The 17,708-nt window shown below is 39.0% G+C and overlaps 1 protein-coding gene across 13 annotated transcripts in view; it reads left to right on the top strand.

Moving 5' to 3' along the window:
- The window catches only part of ZMYND11 (zinc finger MYND-type containing 11), a 142,425-nt gene that overhangs the window by 111,055 nt on the left and 13,662 nt on the right, over window positions 1–17,708 (top strand). For 10 of the 13 annotated variants that reach the window (XM_079759407.1, XM_079759406.1, XM_079759408.1 and 7 more), the window contains 10 exons: window positions 1,318–1,395; window positions 1,832–1,924; window positions 5,296–5,383; window positions 5,911–5,966; window positions 7,083–7,160; window positions 7,989–8,107; window positions 11,012–11,219; window positions 11,614–11,682; window positions 13,023–13,295; window positions 13,606–13,791. In XM_079759407.1, the coding sequence (XP_079615533.1) occupies window positions 1,318–1,395; window positions 1,832–1,924; window positions 5,296–5,383; window positions 5,911–5,966; window positions 7,083–7,160; window positions 7,989–8,107; window positions 11,012–11,219; window positions 11,614–11,682; window positions 13,023–13,295; window positions 13,606–13,791 (1,248 nt within the window). The remainder of the gene's footprint in view (window positions 1–1,317; window positions 1,396–1,831; window positions 1,925–5,295; window positions 5,384–5,910; window positions 5,967–7,082; window positions 7,161–7,988; window positions 8,108–11,011; window positions 11,220–11,613; window positions 11,683–13,022; window positions 13,296–13,605; window positions 13,792–17,708) is intronic. The other 3 variants (XM_079759411.1, XM_079759405.1, XM_079759413.1) reach the window with 1 other exon arrangement.

Raw genomic sequence — 17,708 nt, 5'->3', positions numbered from 1 at the left:
TTCTGGTGGTTCCGCCATTCAGTCGCTGGGCTTTTATTATATACTAGAGGCCTGGTGCATGATATTTGTGCACTTGGGGGGGGTGTCCCTCAGCCTGACATGCGCCCTTTAGCAGTCTGGGAGCCCTTGGGGGATGTCTCACTGACGGACATCCTTAGCGCTGCCACAGAGGCGGGAGAGGCTCCTACTACCACCGTTGTGCTTGCCAGCCGTGAGCCCGAGCTTGGCTTGTGGCTGAGCAATGCTCTCACCTGTGGGAGCACACTGACCACCAGGGGACAGTTCCTGCATTGAGCGTCTGCCCCTTGGTGGTCAGTGCGCGTCATAGCGACCATTTGTTCCGCCTTTCGGTTGATTTGCATATTACCCCTTTATTATATAGGATAGGATTTTAATATTGTGTGTATAATCAGTTCGCTTAAGCTCAGGCTAAGACTTCTCAGTTACATGAGAAATTTAACTGTATTAAGCATATTAAGATGATTTCCTGCATTTATGTTTCTTTGGGAGTTATAATCTAGTGGCCTGAAAAAGTTAAAGCATCTGTTAGTAGGTAGCCCAGACCTACTTGGTCCTCTGCTGTGCCATATGCTTATGACTCAGTGTCTGCTGTGGTTTCTTAACCTTGGCTAAAGAAATGGGAATGTTTGTCTTTGTTTCTTTGCTGTCTAGAAAGGACATTAGAGAAATAGAATCCTGGATTTTTTCTTCTTCATGTGAAGTTAGATTTTCTGAGAGATAAATTGAAGAACCTAATTAGCTTTTAGGCCAGACTATCAGAAATTGGATTTATACTGACTAGATCAATGGCACTTTAAAACAGATATGTAGGTGTGTGCCACTGCACTACTGCACATATTTCAAAAGTGACAGATTTTAATAATGTTATTTTGAAAGTCATCATGCATGATTGCTAATTTAAAATGCACCCTAAAGGACTTCAGCCATTGATTATTAAGATATATAAATATATATCAAAATAAGTGATTCTATATTATGTCATTATTACGTTATCATTATTGTTGTCATTTCTTTTAATCTGAAAATTGGTTTAAGTTTCAAAATATCAAGAAACAAATGCATAATTCTCTAAGGTATTATTTCAAGTACATCATGATATTTTCCAATTCTTATTACAGTACATGTTATTTTTGCTATGCAAATTTCAAATATTCTCTGTATCAGATATTTTGGAAATAGTGCATTTTTTAAATGAAATCTTAGAAGACTATAATCTTTTATATATAGAAGTCTTTTATATGAATATAGACATATAAATGATCAGATTTTATATCTGGCCTTTTTTGTTTTTAACAGAGCATCAAGAAGAAAAATACAAACAAACAAGAGATGAGCACATACCTGAGGTTCATTGTCTCCCGCATGAAGGAGAGGGTGAGTCCTGCCCCTGCGGTCTTCCCAATTAGATTTCACTCTGCTTCACTCTTTAAAAGTTAATGACTGACAAGTAAATACGTATAGAGCAGTTTTGTCATAATTCTTTTGTACAGTAAATAGTTCTATAATAGGCTTTTAGCTTTTTTTGTTTTGTCTTTGTTTTAGAACAGACATTTCTTTAGCTGCATTGGATTAGAAACATTTACATTTAAAAAATTTGTTTATCAGAACATTTTCATTGATAACTAGTGTTTAAAATGAAATGGAATGTTCCAAAATAACTGTTCTGTCAAAACCTTAAGGAATGCCATGTTAAACTATATAGTGCATGTACATTTCTCTATTAAGTTCTAAAGTACACTTCTTTAGAAATTGATGCTTTACCTGTCTCTCTCTAGCCACATTTAAACTGGTGTATTTAATGACCTTTCAGGCTATAGACCTTAATAAAAAGGGAAAGGACAGCAAACACCCGATGTACCGGAGGCTGGTGCATTCAGCGGTCGACGTCCCCACCATACAAGAGGTAAAGCCAGGCCTTCCGTACTGCTTCCCATTTACCTCGTGGCTCCCAGGTGAATGAGAGATCACAGCCAAGCATGATCTTGGGTGCCATTCCTTCTTGAGGAGGATGTGCCTGCTCGGTGTCTTACTAAAACCAGCTAGGCGTGGCCACCACATGCGCGTGCCTGTTGTTTTAAATTTCGTGTGATCACTCTGGTACAACCAGACCTTTTAACGGCTGGTTTTAAGCGACCTGTAAATTCTTGATACTTGTTTGTTAAAGCAAATGGATGGGACCCTGGTCAATTTAATATTTCAGATGAAGAGAATTTACATCTGGACACAGTCCCTAGTAGCACTTGGAGGTTTCTCTCAAGGAAAAATTAGAGCATAGAACTAATGTAGAGTCTTGGGAAACAATGAAATGAACTTGAACCAAATAATTATTCTCAAAGTTCTTAATGTTATCAATGCTAGCTGAGGATTGTTGAGTTTGTTAATATTTCATTACTAATTGCAATAAAATTCCCTAGAACACTTAAGACATGTTTTCAGTTAGGGTTGCTGAATTACTAATTTTGTAATTTATGTGTCATTTTGAAATTTTGAAATTTTAATGGTTGGCTATAATAGCTTATAGGAAGACCGTAGGAATTACTTGAGATTATCTTACAGGTTTCCTAATCCCTTAGCAGCTGAGAAAGACTAAAGATGTATTATTTCTATGGAAGGAAAGGGTAAATAATGGTTGTTCCCTTAAAGTTCTGGCAAATCCTAGAATAAAAACAATTTAAATTTTACCTACTACTGGCAGCTTTCATAGCCTCAGACGTAGCCTCTTTTTCTAAACTCTGAGGCCTCTGAGAGAACGTTGAACCTAGTTGCCCTTCCTGCCCCTGCCTGTGCTTCTGCAGCTTCCCCTTCCTGCATGGCACCATTCCAGATCCCCAGTTTGATCCCGTTGGCTCCATAGAAAACACTAGATGGGTGGATGCTGTCTTGGTTCTGTGCTTGGCAAGTGCTGGTCATGAGCAAAAGCACTGTAAGAAAAGGAGAGAAAGACAGGATTTTTATGCTTCTAGGAGCTTAACTACAATCCAGATCAAAATGCAAGCCTCGGTGCATACCTCACAAATCACAAAGCGGGTATGAGCATCCCGGAACCCCATATAGTAAACCCTGATGCACATGACAGGAGGCAACTACCTTCAGCTGGGGAATCTGGGGGGAAGCCTTCTGAAAAAGGGCAACTGAATTGGGTTTTGGAGGATTTCAACAAAAAGGTCGGTTCGTAACTTTTTTTGTTACAATCTCAATTTTTTAAATTGATTTTTAAGGAGAGAGAATGAAACATTGATCAGCTGCCTCCTGCACACCCCCTCCTGGGGATCAAGCTGATCAAGCCCAGAACCTGTGCATGTGCCCTGAGTTGGAATCGAACACTGCAACCTTTCAGTGCACTGGACTATGCCCAACCAACTGAGTCACACCTGTTAGGGCAGATCTTAATTATTCTTTAGAGGCCTTAACATTTTAGTATTTAGAAGCCAAGCAATTTTCAAACCTATTTCCTAAAAATATCACCAGGATAAGAAAATGCCTTCTTATTGTTGAGTTAATTTGTCATACCCCCTTCTAAAAATCTTGTCTTATCCCAGAAACCCCTCAGATTTCCCACCTAACCTTTCTCTTTGGCAGCTAAAGGCAAAGCTGCAGAGAATTCAGTTATGGAAATCCTTGACATATAGCACTCTAATGTAGGAGAAATCCTGATACTGCCTTGGTGCCTAAAGAAACACCTGGGCCTTTATTTTTTAACTAGAGGCCCCGTGCATGAAATTCATGCACGGGGTGGGGGGGTGTCCCTCAGCCCAGCCTGCACCCTCTCCAATCTGGGATCCCTCTCGCAACCCAGGACTGCTGACTCCCAACTGCTCGCCTGCCTGCCTGCCTGATTGTCCTAACCACTTCTGCCTGCCAGCCTAATCACCCCCTAACCACTCCCCTGCCAGCCCGATTGCCCCTAACTGTCCTCCCCTGCAGGCCTGGTCACCCCCCAACTGCCCTCCCCTGCAGGCCTGGTCACCCCCAGCTGCCCTCCCCTGCAGGCCTGGTCACCCCCAACTGCCCTCCCCTGCAGGCCTTGTCCCTCCCAACTGCCCTCCCCTGCTGGCCTGGTCGCCCCCCCAACTACCCTCCCCTGCAGGCCTGGGTCCCCCTCCAACTGCCCTCTCCTGCAGGCCTTATGGCCCCCAACTGCCCTCCCCTGCAGGACCGGACACCCCAAACTGCCCTCTCTTGTAGTCCTGATCACCCCCAACTGCCCTCCCTTGCAGGCCTGGTCCCTCCCAACTGCCCTCCCTGCCGGCCATCTTATGTCCACATGGGTGCGGCCATCTTGTGAGTTGGAGTGATGGTCAATTTGCATATTACCTCTTTATTATATAGGACTAGTGGCCCGGTGCACGAAATTCGTGAGCTGGGGGGGGGGTCCCCCTCCTTGGCCTGTACCCTGTCATAGTGCGGGAGCCCTGTGATTGATCGCCCCAAAAAGGTAGGCCCCACCCACCCATATGGGGCTCCTCAATGGATTGCCTGCCCCAAAGAGGTAGCCCGGAGCCACGGACCCCCAGGCCTCCACACCGCGTGGGGACCTGCTGGCCCCGCCTTCCCCGCACACGCAGCGGGAAGCCCAGCCCTGCCCACCTGTGTGCGCCCGCTGTGTGCGCAGCCATCATGTGATGGCATGAGGGCATAAAGGCGTGAGGATCACCTAGGCCAGTGGTCAGCAAACTCATTAGTCAACAGAGCCAAACATCAACAGTACAATGATTGAAATTTCTTTTGAGAGCCAAATTTTTTAAACTTCTTCTAATGCCACTTCTTCAAAATAGACTCGCCCAGGCCGTGGTATTTTGTGGAAGAGCCACACTCAAGGGGCCTTGCGAGCCACAGTTTGCCGACCACGGACCTAGGCTTTATTAGGAAGATTGTTTGTAAATTAGTGCTTAGTCCCAATTCAGAATTACAAATGTGTCTTCTTTAGTTATGTCACAGAGGCTAACAGTTTTTTTTTTCTTCAGTCTTTATTCTCCCATGTTATAATATGTAGTTAAGTTCTCATCAGTGACACTGGCCAAAGCTTTAACTGTTTACAAAGCTTAGCAGTACCTTTTATCATCGCTACAGAAGGAGATGTTTAGGCTGCCAAGTTCACTCTAGTACATCAGTAGAAAGGACAGTGGTTATATATGGTATGTCAACACTGTGGGACACAGGAGTAGCCATGATGTTCTGAAAAATTCTGCTGCGTCCCATACTCTAACCATGTTAGCATATTGCAGAAAATATTTTTGCTAGTAACTCTTGCCATTTTGTTTTTAATCACTGCAGAAAGTGAATGAAGGGAAATACCGAAGTTATGAAGAGTTCAAAGCTGATGCTCAGCTACTTCTCCACAACACAGTGATTTTCTATGGAGGTTGAATATTTTTTGCTTTTTCTTTTGCATTTTTTTCATACCATTTATATTCCATGTTGAGGAATAGCTTTGATAAAATACTACATTAAAATTAATATTTTAATGATCTATAAGTAATAATGTTATGGTTTAATCTTAAAAAATATTTGGTAATGTAGTTATAGCTTATAGAATTAACTGTCCAAAAGCAAAAACTAGTACACTAAATGATCTAAGTATTACTTTTTATAGTTTTAGTTATAAACTTAGTTTTGAAAGGCTTTTTATAAGCACTGTGATTAATTCTGGTTGATTCCCCATTAATATTCTATCATTTAAAGGTAAAGAGGCCACTCTATACCTAGAGAATTAGTGTTGGATGTGAAATTAAAGCTGCCTGTAGAATTTTATTTCGCTGTCAGAACTTTTAAAAACAATACACATTTTGTTTTAAATGGTATATATCCATTTTTGTCAAAATGAAAGAAAATTTAAATGAGTGTATTAATTTTGGTAGTCTGGTAATGGATATCTGTCTTTAATTGCAGCAGACAGTGAGCAAGCTGACATAGCAAGGATGCTGTATAAAGATACCTGTCATGAGGTACTTTCTATACCTAATAATTAAACTCTTACTATATTCCATATTAATTTATTTCACAATTCCACTCGTCTTACATATTTTAATTTTGCAGTTTCCTTTAAATATCAATTTATTTCCATTTTTTATATCCATGGGAAATAATGCAAATAAAGGCAAAAAATTCTGGCATACTATTCTCAGAGACATCCTAGGAGATTTAGTTACTAAGTAACTTCTACAAAGAAATTTTGTTTGCTCTTTTTTAATTACCCTTAAGTTATTAGTTACCTAAGGCATGTACATGTTTTGTATGGCGCAGAGACACCCAACAAATGTTACCTTCTTTGTATGAAGGATACTACACAGGCAAATAAACAACAACCACCAAACAACACAGTTCATATTTATATAGTAAATGAAATACTATTTTGGAAAGGTTTTTTTGTGTATATGGTCTTACTTATTTGAAACACCTGTAACCATATTGTTTTTGCAAAAGTGTCTCAATTATATAAAAATTTTGTTTCTTAAATTCATTTCAAATTTGACTTTTTAAAATTCATTCAATATATATTTACTAAGTGTCTATTGTGTGCTGGGCAGTGTGTTAGGAGGAATGAAATGGTGATCAAGGTGCTGGCTTCCTGCTCATGGATCTGTATGCTGAAGAGGAATACTTAAATAAGAAACAGACAAAATATGTTTATAAGTTGTGTAAGAATGTTATGAAAGAAAACCAAGACTAAAATGGAGAGTGAGGCAAAGTAAGGACTGCTGTTACTGGTAGTGGATATTTTATATGGGTAGATGAGGGAGACCTTACTGAGGAAGTTGCATTAATCCAAGTGCTAAAGAGCCAAAGGCACCAGTGGGGCTGGAACACAGAGGTCAGACATGCAAGGCCTTGTAAGGAATTTGTCTTCTCTTTTAAATGCAGTGTGAGACCATGGGGGTAGTTTGAACAGGAAAGTGGCAGGCTTTTCCAGTATTACTGAAAACTTAAAATTTAAGCTTAGGAACAAAATTCAAGGCTATTTGTGTACATGAACAAGAATGTTAATTTACATGGATCAATTTTATATAGTTTAATGCAGCTCTTTATTTTTTGTTGGCTAAATGGTTGTTTTTCTTTTTCAGCTGGATGAGTTACAGCTTTGCAAGAACTGCTTCTATTTGTCAAATGCTCGTCCTGACAATTGGTTCTGCTATCCTTGCGTATGTGACATTTTGTGATTTTTGTGTTCTACCTCTTAAGTATATGATGCTCTAAGGAAGTTTATTTGCAGTTTGCTTAAAGTTTATAATCCTTCCTAAATATGTTTCTTTATATCATAGGACATATGGTTTTAATGAGTGTAAAAACTGAGACATGGGAAAAACAACTTGGGATTGTTATCCAATTTTGACTTTAAAACAAGGAACTTAAGACTAAACATTGAGTCCCTTAATATATGTAATAGATTTTTGCTTTTCTTCTCATTCTTTCAAAAGAAATCGAAGGCTTTATATATGTTAATAGCTGTGTAATTTCCCCTAAAATGAGAGGATTTCAGGAAGGGTGATATGTGTAAACCTGTGAGTGTTCTGGGGCCCCAAAGGCACGGATGTAAAAGGCCACCTGAGAGCACTCAGTCTTCCAGAAGTTACGTGCTTCTCAGTCATTTGAAAGTTTTTTAAAATTTGAATGTCTGATTAGTTAGGTTTGAATCAGGGCCTAAAATCCTCCCATTTCAAACAGGCTCATGAAACGCGGTGAGGGCCTTCTGTTTGCCCCCACTGCCTCATTTCGCAGTGCTACGGGATAGTGAGTGAGTATTTTTCTTGTCTCTTCTCAGAAATGAAGGTCCATATTCCTGCTTGAACGCACATTTTAGTTTTTCGTGTTTTTCTTGGAGGCAAAGTCAGTCAATCCCAGAAAAAAGAAAACAAGTTCTATGTATTTAGTAATGTTTTCAAAACAATGAGTTATACTTAACTGATTCAATATTAATGACATAATACTCTATAAAAGTAATATGACAAGGTAGAACGTTTTATTTGCAGATACCTAATCATGAACTGGTTTGGGCTAAGATGAAAGGTTTTGGATTCTGGCCAGCCAAGGTCATGCAGAAGGAGGACAATCAGGTTGACGTCCGCTTCTTCGGTCACCACCATCAAAGGTAATCACGACCCACATGCAACCCTAGTAGCTGAGCTCTCAGTTCTCAAGATTCAGTCTGGCCATTATCAGTGTTCTGGTGGCTTTATCAGAAACAGCATGAAGTTTCTTAAGAAACAATCAGCACATAACTTGGCTAGGCAACTAACAATGATTTCTGTAAATTGTGTCTTTACGTATATTTCAGATACTGTTTACTAAGCAAGATAGTTTCAGACACTGTTGAACTCAGATGCATGTTAATGCTGGGACTGAATTCCTGATGGCAGTGAAGGGGGGAAGGGTTCTCAAGATGTGTCCATTTCATAGTATTCTAGTGACATTATGGTTGTTTCAACCATCTTTCAGAAGCCATAGACAAAAGTAAGCAACTCAGTAGTAGAATAGAATTTCAATCTTGAGGTCTAAGTATATATAAGAATTATATGCATAGAATTACCAGACATTGTTTCCAATCTAGATTTTAAAGTTTCTGTTGCTAGGGATATGTATACAGCAATGCATAAAGTTTGCATTTTCATAATACAATAATATATGTATCCCACGGGTAAAAACTCTTTTTATTACTATAAAATTATTTTGTTATATTTATTTGACACACAAAAATGCTAAACTGTTCTATAAAATTATAGCTATCTCCTTTATTGTGATATTAAGGCCTTAAATTTTACTGCACATTGAACATAGAAAGTCTAAGATAGTGTCCTAAATAATGTGTCATGAAAGCATTGACTCTAAAAGTGAATTCAAGTACTGTGAACTGTCGTAGGACTCAGAGATTAATGAGTCTAACTAACCAAGCCACAATAGGAAAAGTAATTCACATGAAATTTGTGGGGGGTTCATTTAACAGAGATATTAAATTAAAGGGAAAAAGTGCCAAAAGTCAGCTACATGATCTAAAAGTGTTATTGTCCAAGGATTTAAATTTACATTTCATGAAGTGTCTGTCTCCTATCATGCCTGGAGGATAAGTGTCCTGTATAGTTGTTATTACTGTAAGAGAAGCTACAGAATGAGAGACTTGATTCCTCCCGTAGTGAATTTTTACCTAGTCTCCATTTAATTTAAGTAGAAGTTTAGTTCTAGGAAACCTGTGAATAGTGTAAATTTCCAAAAAAGTTTTGTTCTTTCATAGATAGATGCACACTTAGCTGACACTGCTTTAATGGCAAGAAACATTAAATAATAATACCATAATTCAGTAAAATGAATGTTTGAATTGTATGATTATTAAATGGTAATTTTTAATGTTACATGCTCATATTCAGTTTGTTTCAGCTTTCCATCAAAACCAGCTGGGAAGCAATGCACACGTCACAAGTGAGTTAGTGCAGCTTTTCTGTAGAAACACTAATCTGTAGAAATTTCTAAATTGATACCAGGGAAGGTCCAGTGGTTAGATTTGTGTCCTTGCACCATCTTATTCTGCATATATTCAAAGAATCAGGTTTGACAGATGTATAGATACAGCCAAATTAGATTATACCTCTGTTTATTAACTTTAAATTGTGGAGTGTTTGTTTGCCATTTCAGTTATTTTTTTTGTAGATCAGATCACATACCCACTGATACCTTTAAAAGTGAAATCTGATTACTTACAATAATGGAGTTGATTAAAGAGGACATTTATATGCATAGCCCATGGACACGGGCAGTAGGGTAGTGAAGACCTGCGGGGGTGGGTAGGGGCTGGGAAGAGGGAGGTAAAAGGGGGAGGGGGAATGAGAGATATCTGTAATACTATCAACAATAAAAATATATTTTAAAAAGAATGTATTATGAACGACATTGAGAATTAAGTCCCATGTTAAGAATAGATAGTAATTTTATTATATCCAGGGCACAAGTAGATAATTTAAGGGGAAAATACTCTCACAGTTCAGTAGTTTGTTACAGGTAGTCAGCATTGTTCATAACAGAAATCTCTATAAAAACCCACAGCTTTTATTTTTTTATTATTATTTTTTTAATATATTTTATTGATTTTTTACAGAGAGGAAGAGAGAGGGATAGAGAGTCAGAAACATCGATGAGAGAGAAACATCGATCAGCTGCCTCCTGCACACCCCCCACCGGGGATGTGCCCGCAACCAAGGCACATGCCCTTGACCGGAATCGAACCCGGGACCCCTGAGTCCGCAGGCCGACGCTCTATCCACGGAGCCACACCGGTTTCGGCAACCCACAGCTTTTAAAAGTGAACCAAAATACCTTTGTTGGTGGCAGTAATACTCAAGGTCAAATGGGCCTCACTCACTGTTGTATGCTTTGTGGTGCCTTCACCAGCACACAGTAAACAGTATTCTCAATATTATTTCAGTCCAATCTAATGATTTGTGCCCAAGAAAATTGTCAGCATTTTTTCCAATAGAACCAAGTACATTTTTTCATTCTGTAGTTTTAGATCAATATTACACATAATTCAGAGACACTTGAAGTTGTGTTCATAGCTGTGTACTTCATTGCTGAATGAGTCAGACACTTTTCTGTTCATTAAATATGGTTCAGCTAATGAGTAGGGATGTGATATAAATATGACTCACTAAATAATATTTTTTAGAAGCCCTCGTATGTATGAATCTCATGAAAATATCTGGGCATTTTCAAATGATTCTGTACTAATCTGCAAATAGCTAGATTTTAAGTAACTTAGAGTATTTAGATCAATAAGAGATAACATTTTAAAAGGACTTATGCAAAATGTATATATAAACCCTGACAATGTTAAGCTGGTTAAAGAAAATAGTTCTGAGATATTTGAGACACTTCAGTTATTGGTAAGTTTTTATTCAAACCATAGCTAACAGGTCAGTAAATTGGAATTTCCACAAACCATACTTTACAATGGATGGAGTCCACCACCATTTTGGAATTTTCTAACTATACCTTTAAATATTGCTAGGGCTTGGATTCCTTCTGAAAACATACAGGACATCACAGTCAATGTCCATCGGCTGCATGTTAAACGCAGTATGGGTTGGAAAAAGGCTTGTGATGAGCTGGAACTGCATCAGCGTTTTCTTCGTGAAGGAAGATTTTGGAAGTCTAAGAATGAGGACCGTGGGGAGGAGGAGGCAGAATCCAGTATCTCCTCTACCAGCAATGAGCAAGTGAGTGGTGTCCACATAGAAACTACACATCAGTTATTATTTTAAATGTGAACATTGTTAATGCACACTCCTTACTGTAAAGACTGCTCTGCAAGTCTTTTTTTCGTGTTAACATTTGTAAAGTGCTCTGCAAAAGAAATTGAACCCATTTCAAATAGCTAAGCCACCCACACCATGATCAGATCCTACCTGTTTGAAGAGTTAAGTGCACTGCTGCTCTTCCAAAGGCATATTAGCTCTTTCAAGCCCTGCATATCAGAGCAGTAATGAGTAAGATGTGACTTCGTGAAATGGAATGAGTTACTTCTTACCTGTGGGTCCATAGCTAGTATTTTCAGCAGAGAAGTGTTTCAGTGTCTGGAATAATATGCTGTTACTTTTATGATGCCCACAGCTAAAGGTCACTCAGGAACCAAGAGCAAAGAAAGGGCGACGTAATCAAAGTGTGGAACCCAAAAAAGAAGTAAGTTGTGCACCTTGCAGTTTCCTGGTGGCATTGGCACAGAAAACGTTTTCAAAGTTACAGTCAAGACAGTTGCTCGTGATGTGTACTTGTAAAAGGCATTGCCATCAGTCAGATAATATCAACCAAGTTTGAACCCAGTCTTCTGACCTTTCTGTCACGTACTATCACTGGAAAAACACACATATGCCGAGCCTCCGCCTCAATTAAGCAACTACTGACCAAATCTGGCTAAGTGGGAGTGCACGTTTTGGCATTTCCTGGAACTCTAATATGTTCTCATAGCATTATTAAATAAACTCGAGGCCCGGTGCATGAAATTCGTGCGTGCGTGTGTGTGTGTATGTGTGTGTCCCTCAGCCCAGCCTGCACCTTCTCCAATTTGGGACCCCTTGAGGAATGTCTGACTGCCCTCTCACAATCCAGGACTGCTGGCTCCCAACTGCTCGCCTGCCTGATTGCCCCTAACCATTTCTTCCTGCCAGCCTGATCACCCCCTAACCACTCCCCTGCCAGCCTGATCGATGCCTAACTGCTCCCTTGCTGGCCCGATTGCCCCTAACTTCCTTCCCCTGCCAGTCTGGTCACCCCTAACTGCCCTCCCCTGCTGGCCTGGTCACCCCTAACTGCTCTCCCCTGCTGGCCTGGTCCCTCCCAAATGCCCTATCCTGCTGGCCTGATGGCCCACAACTGCCCTTCCCTGCTGACCATCTTATGTCCATATGGGGATGGCCATCTTGTGTGTTGGAGTGATGGTCAATTTGCATATTACCTATTTAGTATGTAGGATTATTATATAGGATTGTGTTTGTCTAGTACATCAGTTAGGCCAGCATTTTAAAACTGGAGGAAACTGTGGTTAAGCTCAACCTTTTAAAGTATGTAATTCATGCATGTTTTAAATCCAGGTGTATATTAGGGTATAGGCCAAACACATGTTCATTGAAAAGTGGTTTAGGATTTTAAGAAATTTGTTAATAAATCTAGTCCAAAAAGTGACTCTAAATTGATAATGATTTAAAATGATAAATGTTTTTGTTTAGTCTTTCAAAATCAAATGAGTATTAACATGTAATGAAATTGTAGATGAAGTTATTGTTTAGAACCATTGTAGCTACTAATTGCATGGGATTTTAGTTGTTTTTTTTCCCATTTTTAATATTTAATTGTGGCAAAATATATCTAATAGCATGTATTTTCTGTTAATTACATGTGTTTTTTTAAAAACAGTTTCTTGTATGGCTATTTATGTGTATCACGGTTTTATCCTGATAGAGCTTATTCTTGAACTAGTGAGTTAATGGTTGAGTTTTACATTGAAGGACTTTCCTTACCTTTAGGAACCAGAGCCTGAAACTGAAGCAGTCAGTTCCAGCCAGGAAATCCCCACATTGCCTCAGCCAATCGAAAAAGTTTCAGTGTCAACTCAGACCAAGAAGTTAAGTGCCTCTTCACCAAGAATGCTGCATCGAAGCACCCAGACCACCAGTGATGGAGTGTGTCAAAGCATGTGCCACGACAAATACACCAAAATTTTCAATGACTTTAAAGACCGAATGAAGTCTGATCACAAGCGAGAAACTGAAAGAGTTGTACGAGAAGCTCTAGAAAAGGTAAGGAGCCCACACAGTGTGTCTGGTCCTCTAACCCCTGGGCATAGTGAGTGAGTCTTTCCCTGTAGCAGTTTAGCTTCTTTCACTCATGTCTCAGCCAGACAGCTGCTTTTGAAAACTAAAAATAGGAATATAATAAAATATCTTTTATGCTATTTCAATCAACAATACCTAAATATTTCTCACCTAAATATTCACAGCTCTTCATGAAATAAAGGGAAGAGGTACATCGTTTAAGTAGAAACTATGTATTAAGGCCTTTGTAAATTATGACTTGACATATTGTGGGTTAACTTGTTCTTCATTTCAGCTGCGTTCTGAAATGGAAGAAGAAAAAAGACAAGCTGTAAATAAGGCTGTCGCCAATATGCAGGGTGAGATGGACAGAAAATGTAAACAAGTAAAGGAAAAGTGTAAAGAAGAGTTTGTAGAGGAAATCAAGAAGCTAGCAACACAGCACAAACAACTAATTTCTCAGACCAAGAAGAAGCAGTGGGTAAATATCAATATATTTTTTAAGCATCTGATTATTGAAAATATACAGGTATAATGAAAATTCAGAATGATATATGTGGCATATGCAAATATTATCCGTGAAATTGTCAGCTTTAATTAATTTTCTAATCCTCACCCAAGGATATGTTGTTGTTTTTTAATTGATTTTTTAGAAAGAAAGAGAGAGAAACTTTGATTGGTTGCCTTCCATTTCCACCCTGAGCAGGGATCAAACCCACAACCTAGGTATGTGCCCTGACCAGGAATGGAACCTACAACCTTTTGGTATACGCAGTGTTGCTCCAACCAGCTGAGCCACCCAACCAGGGCTAATTAATTTTAAAATTTTATTTAAAGTCCTATAATTTCTCAACTCCAGACCCCACAGTTTTGTTTAGGATTATTTTGCTAAATTGAGATTATGATATAACATATTTAGTACAATTAATTTATATAACCTTTCCATGTGTGCAAGTATTTTATTGGGATAAATTGGCTGGCCCTGACTTTTGCCTGTTAGCTCCTGATAGGTAATAACCTAAATTGTGAAATTAGAAATGTAATTATCACAATAGCAAATAAAGGATTTTCAGAATTTAGCACTTAACATTTATATATTAGATTATATTAAAGAAATTGATTACTTTTACTTTATGATGGTAACATCTCATTGGTCTCTAACTCCAGTTAGAATCTGAGAAATAGTTCATTTTTCATTGTATCCTGTTTGTGACTCTTGTCTCCCACTTATATTAGAAACTCCCGAGCATACACATTCTCCACAGATCTCAGGTAATTGGGGTGGGGCGGGGAGGGGGAAGGGGATTTTTTCCCCCCAAACGTTTGTAACTTGGTTTTAATTTTAATGAATTACTGTAGGAAGTTTAGTGATTCTTCATTTGATCCAGACCATGTTCTGAAAAGAGTCTTTAAATACATGTAAAGTAAATGTTTCATGAGGGAAGTAAACATAAAAATTATTACAAAAATTGGGCAAGAAGGAAAAGGGAAAGTTAGCATATAATAAAGAAAAGTCTTTGTAAATAAGTTGGTAGGAAAAAGAGATGAATAATGGAATAATGCCATTATATGGAAATTAAGGTGTGCTCAAGGACAATACCCTTACACCATGTCTGTAATTCTACCTTCATGCAAAGAAAAGAGAAAGCCAGAAAGTGGACACTAGATTTAAGAGAAGAAATCCCCATAAGTTTACCAAACAATCAAGGAAATGGGAAGAGGAGGCTGTAATAAAGAATTGTAATACTGCCTTTTATAGCACTTACATGTGTGAATTTGGTCCTATTATACCTATTCATTTGATTCCATATATAAGTGATAGATACCATGCGTATTTGTCTTTCTCTGTCTGACTTGTTTTACTTAGCATAACACTGTTCTCCAGCTCCATCCATGTTGTCACAAATGGCAGGAATTCCTTCTTTCTTTGAATAATACTCCATTGTGTGTGTGTGTGTGGGGGTGTGTGTGTGTATCATTCTCTATTTATTCATCCATTGACAGACACTTTCAAGTTTTGTCAAAATGTTGTCTATAGTGAATATGCCATAGTGAACACTATACCAGTGTAAGATAGTGGTCCAATTTCCCCCCCACCCCCTACCCCTTTGGATAAATACCCACAATGGGATTCTGGATCCATATGGCAGTTCTGTCTATCTATAAATATATATATATATATGTGTATATATATATATGTGTGTGTGTGTGTGTGTGTGTGTGTGTGTGTGTGTGTGTGTATTAAAAGCCAGCGACCCACCCCACCCCGATCGGCACACAACCCCTCCCCATGGTCGGCCCCACCCTCGATCAGTTCCCACCACCCCAATCAGCCCACGGCCCTCCCTCAAGCCAGGTCCACCCCTGATCGGCCCCCCCACACCAGTCAGGGGTGGGGCTGGCCAGCTAACCTCCCCTGGCCACTGACCCCCCCGCTTGGTCCCCCTGACCCCATTCAGGGGCGGGGCCATCCGGCCCATTGCCCACAGGCCCTCCCCATGGCTGGCCCCACCCACAAGTGGCCCCCCCACTCTAATCGGGGGCAGGACCCGCCAGCCAATCACCCACAGCCCCTCCCTCCAGCTGGCCCGGCCCTGACCAGGCCCTGATCAGGGCAGGCCAGCCCAGCTGGCCAATCTACCGCTGTCTCCTCCTCCTGGAAGGCCTGGCCGCAGACAGGCCCCACCTGTGCACGAATTTGTGCACTGGGCCTCTAGTTTTTAAATATTTGAGGAGCCTCCATACTGTTTTCCATAATGGCTGCACCGTTTTACATTCCTACCAACAGTGTACCAAGTGTTCCCTTTTTTCCACATTCTTACCAGCACTTACCTCTTTTTGGTACTAGCCCTTCTAAAAGTTGTAAAGTGATAATCTCATTGTGGTTTTGATTAGGATTTCCCTGATTATTAGAGATGTGGAGCACATGTTCATGGACCTGTTGGCCATCAGTATGTCTTTGGAGAAATGTTTATTCAAGTCCTTTCCCCATGCTTTAATTGGATTATTTATTTGTTTTCTGTTGAGTTGTATGGTTTCTTTATTTATTTTGGATATTAACCCTTTATCAGATATATGATTTGCAAATATTTTTTTCCATTCCACGGGTGGTTACCTTTTCATTTTGTTGATGGTTTTGTTCACTGTACAGAAGGTTTTTAGTTTAATATGCCCAACTTGTTTATTTTTGTTTGCTTTGCTTTGGTGTGAATAAAAATTTTTTTAAGATCATCAAGACTGATAACTAGGAGCTCTTACTCCTATTTTAGTCTTTAATCTATTTTGAGTTGATTTTTGTATATGGTATAAGATAGTGGTTCAGTTTTTTGTGTGTGTTTTTTTCATGTGGCTGCCCAGTCTCCTAATACTATTTATTGAAGAAGCTATATTCTTGGCTGCTTTGTGTTAAATTAGTTGGTCATATGTGTATGGGTTTATTTCTGGACTCTTCAATCTGTTCCACTGATTATGTGTCTGTTTTTATGCCAATACCATATTGCTTTGATTTATACCCATTTTTATAGGTGAGGAATTTGAGGCTTATGAGCTTGAACAGTAAAAACTTGGTTGGTAGAGCTGGAACTCACCTTCTAAGCTGCTTCAGCTCATGTCATTTCAAGTAGACTGGTAAAATATTTAGAATTGTTACTGTGTTATAATTAAATCTTACATTGTTGTAAGAAAGACTAGTGTTGTAGGACAGAATGTAGGTATGTCATGCCAAAAAATTGGATGTTAAAATTAGATATAAGAAAGAGATATCAATATATACACAAAGAAAGGGAGAGATATAAAATGAGTGCATAAATAAGGTGATAGGGTACTTAGGAGAAAGGATGGTGCTGCTTAAAATATTATTTAAAGATTGTGAAACTAAGATAGAAGTTAAATAAACTTGGTTCCAAACTCACATGACTAATTAACACAGGCCCAAGATTTAAAACACAGATCTGACTCATTACAACTATTTCCAAAAATTAAAACGGCTGTCCATATTTTTCTAATAGTAGGCTATTCTTCCTGGGTCCTGCCCTAAGACTCTTACTATCAACTGTCAAATCTATATCTATATCTGTAGGTCTGTCTATATCAGTCTGTATATCTGTCTAGCTGTCTTTTTATAGAACCTACATATCTATATGGATGTATTTTCAAGTATCTATTTCCAAAACTCAGTCTCATCTTCCTTGCCATTACCTGTTCATCCTCCTTATGGGTATCTATTAATGATACCACCATTTTTTTTTATCAACTCAGCTTGAAATCTTAATTTTTACTCTTGTACCATTTTCTTCTCCCAGTCTTAATTACATAAATTCCTTCCTCCCCTTTGGTTAGACCAGATTTTCAACCTCAGTACTATTAACATTTGGACCAAAAATTCATGGAAGAGAGAGC

The sequence above is a fragment of the Cnephaeus nilssonii genome (genome assembly GCF_951640355.1).
Source record: "Cnephaeus nilssonii genome assembly, chromosome: 1".
Taxonomy (NCBI): Eukaryota; Metazoa; Chordata; class Mammalia; order Chiroptera; family Vespertilionidae; genus Cnephaeus; species Cnephaeus nilssonii.
The sequence above is the reverse complement of the archived record's forward strand: the minus strand, read 5'-3'. Positions and strand labels throughout refer to the sequence as shown.